This window comes from Chrysochloris asiatica, unplaced genomic scaffold (genome assembly GCF_000296735.1).
Source record: "Chrysochloris asiatica unplaced genomic scaffold, ChrAsi1.0 scaffold00115, whole genome shotgun sequence".
In the NCBI taxonomy this organism is placed as follows: domain Eukaryota; kingdom Metazoa; phylum Chordata; class Mammalia; order Afrosoricida; family Chrysochloridae; genus Chrysochloris; species Chrysochloris asiatica.
In genome coordinates this window covers 4823392-4825795 of record NW_006408633.1, presented here as the reverse complement: position 1 = coordinate 4825795, position 2404 = coordinate 4823392, and the positions used below count along the sequence as shown (strand labels likewise).

Below are 2404 nucleotides of genomic sequence, written 5' to 3'. Positions count from 1 at the left end.
AACAACAACATTGAAGGTGCTATGGGCTGCCAAAAGAACCAGTAACTGCGTTTTGGAAGAAATGCAGCCAGAGTGCTCCTTGGAGGCCTAGATTGCCAAACTTCGTCTCTCATACTTTGGACATATTGTCAGAAGGGACCAGTCACTTAAGAAGGATATTATGTTTGGTAAGTTGGAGGGTCAGAGAAAAAGAGGAAGACCCCCAATGAGATGGATTGGCCAAGTGGCAGAATTGATGGACTCAGAGTGGCAACAATAGTGAGATTGGCCCAGGATAAGGCAGTATTTCATTCTGCTGTGCATAAGGTCACTATGGGTTGGTACTGACTCGATGGCACCTAACAACAACAACAAGGCCATCCACTTGTGACAGTATATAATTAAGACAGCACCTAACAACAAAGAAGTAAAATATGATTGTTTTCTAACAAAACACTTAATAACAAAAATTAAGTCTTTAATATAAGACTAACTACATAGTGCTAAACTTGTAACATATTTTCAAACATTTCAGATATAAGCCAGTAAGAGCTGGACCTGATTATTTTTTATTGCCACCCAATAAATCCAGACAATAAACATAATTATTTCTACACCCAATAACAAGTATTGATTCCCAGACAACAGGAGAAGAGAAGACCTCTCCAGGAAGTTCATATACACTTTGCAATTGGCCACTCTTCGATTCCAAGATCCACAGTTTCCCATCAGTAGATGCTGCTGCCAGCAATGTTTCATCACTACAACTGTGGTTCTGGAAAGTAAATGGTGTTGCATACACCCTTGATGTAGTTTCAAATTTCCACTGGAGGTGTCCTTTCATGTTACAACAATAGATAAAGCTATCATGGGAGCCAAAAAAGATCTCTTGCTCTGATGGTGAGGTACATAGGGATGAAAAAATTGGTCCACTGGTAGAGAACTGCCAAACCTGAAAAGAGAGATAAATGCAATGACAATTCATTCATCCAACTGCAACAATTTTCTCTCAGATTAAAGTCTTAAGGCTCTTAATGAAAATGTATGATTGTTGTTGTTGTTGTTAGGTGCCATCGAGTCGGTACCAACCCATAGCGACCCTATGTACAACAGACGGAAACAGTGCCCAGTCCTGGGCCAACCTCAAAATTGTTGCCATGTTTGAGCCCATTGATGCTGCCACTTTGCCAATCCATCTCGCTGGGGGTCTTCCTCTTTTTCTCTGACCGTCCACCTTTCCAAACATGATATCCTTCTCCAGCAAGTGGTCCCTCCTGACAACATGTACCAGTCCATTTCAGCTCATTAATGCTAAGATACTGATGTTTATGTGTTCCATTTCATTTTTTGACAATTTCCAATTTTCCTAGATTCATACTTCATACATTCCATGTACCAATTATTAATGGAGGATGCTTACAGCTGTTTCTCTTCATTTTGACATGTGCCCCATCAGCAAATCAAGGTCCCGTGGGTTTTACTCCCACAGACTTTACTCTATTCCTGTCATCTTGGTCAACTCTACTTTGAGGAGGCAGCTCTTCCCCAGTCGCATTTTGAGTGCCTTCCAACCTCAGGGGTTCATTTTCCGACACTATATCTGACAGTGTTTCTCTGCTATTCATAAGGTTTTCAGTGACTAAGTATTCGGAAGAAGTTCATCACTCTTTCTTCCTAGTCTGTCTTGGTCTAGAAGCTCATCTGAAACCTGTCCACCATGGGTGACCCTGCTGGTATTTAAAATACCAGTGGCATAGCTTCCAAAATCACAGCAACTAACAAGCCACCACAGTATGACAAACTGACAGACGAGTGGTGGGAAACTGTATGATTGGCAGGCTATTTTAATACTAACTACACACAGAGAACCTGGTGTGGCACTGTGGGTTAATGTGCCAGACTGCAAAGCCGTTTGAACTGCAAGGTTGGTGGTTCAAGCTCACCATCTGCTCCTAGGAAACCCTATACAGGGTCACTATGGGTCAGAACCTACTCGACGGCACTTAACAACAACAAACACACAGAGGAAATGATTTTTAGGGTTTCTGCTCCTGCAAAGATGCATACAGAAAGAGGGAGCCTAGATCCAGAGGGCGTGGAGGAAGGTAGAATCTCCACTGAGTAGTATTCAATCTGTCTGGGCAGGGTTGATGAAAGGAGATTGGGATAGGTCTCTTGTGGTACAGTGGTGAATAATTGCTATCAGGACTGACTGTGAGGGTTGGAAATGTAAAGGTAGACGCTGTGTAGCAAAAGGAGGGGAGTGATTGACTTTGCAGTCCAGGAGTGGAGGTCCCTGGGACCATCTGGTAGTGTGAGACCACTCCCTGGGACCAAGCGGAGTGTGGGACCCTACCCAGAGAAGCCGTGATGCCGGTGATGTAGGCAGAGACAATGACGTGGAGAGATGGAGCAGTTGGAGAAT

General features: G+C 43.3%; 1 protein-coding gene across 1 annotated transcript in view; it reads right to left on the bottom strand.

The window, feature by feature from the left end:
* Positions 1-541: 541 nt before the first annotated feature.
* Positions 542-2404, bottom strand: part of AASDH (aminoadipate-semialdehyde dehydrogenase) — a 38140-nt gene continuing 36277 nt past the window's right edge. The window contains exon 14 of the mRNA XM_006868049.1: positions 542-931. Within this exon, the coding sequence (XP_006868111.1) occupies positions 542-931 (390 nt within the window). The remainder of the gene's footprint in view (positions 932-2404) is intronic.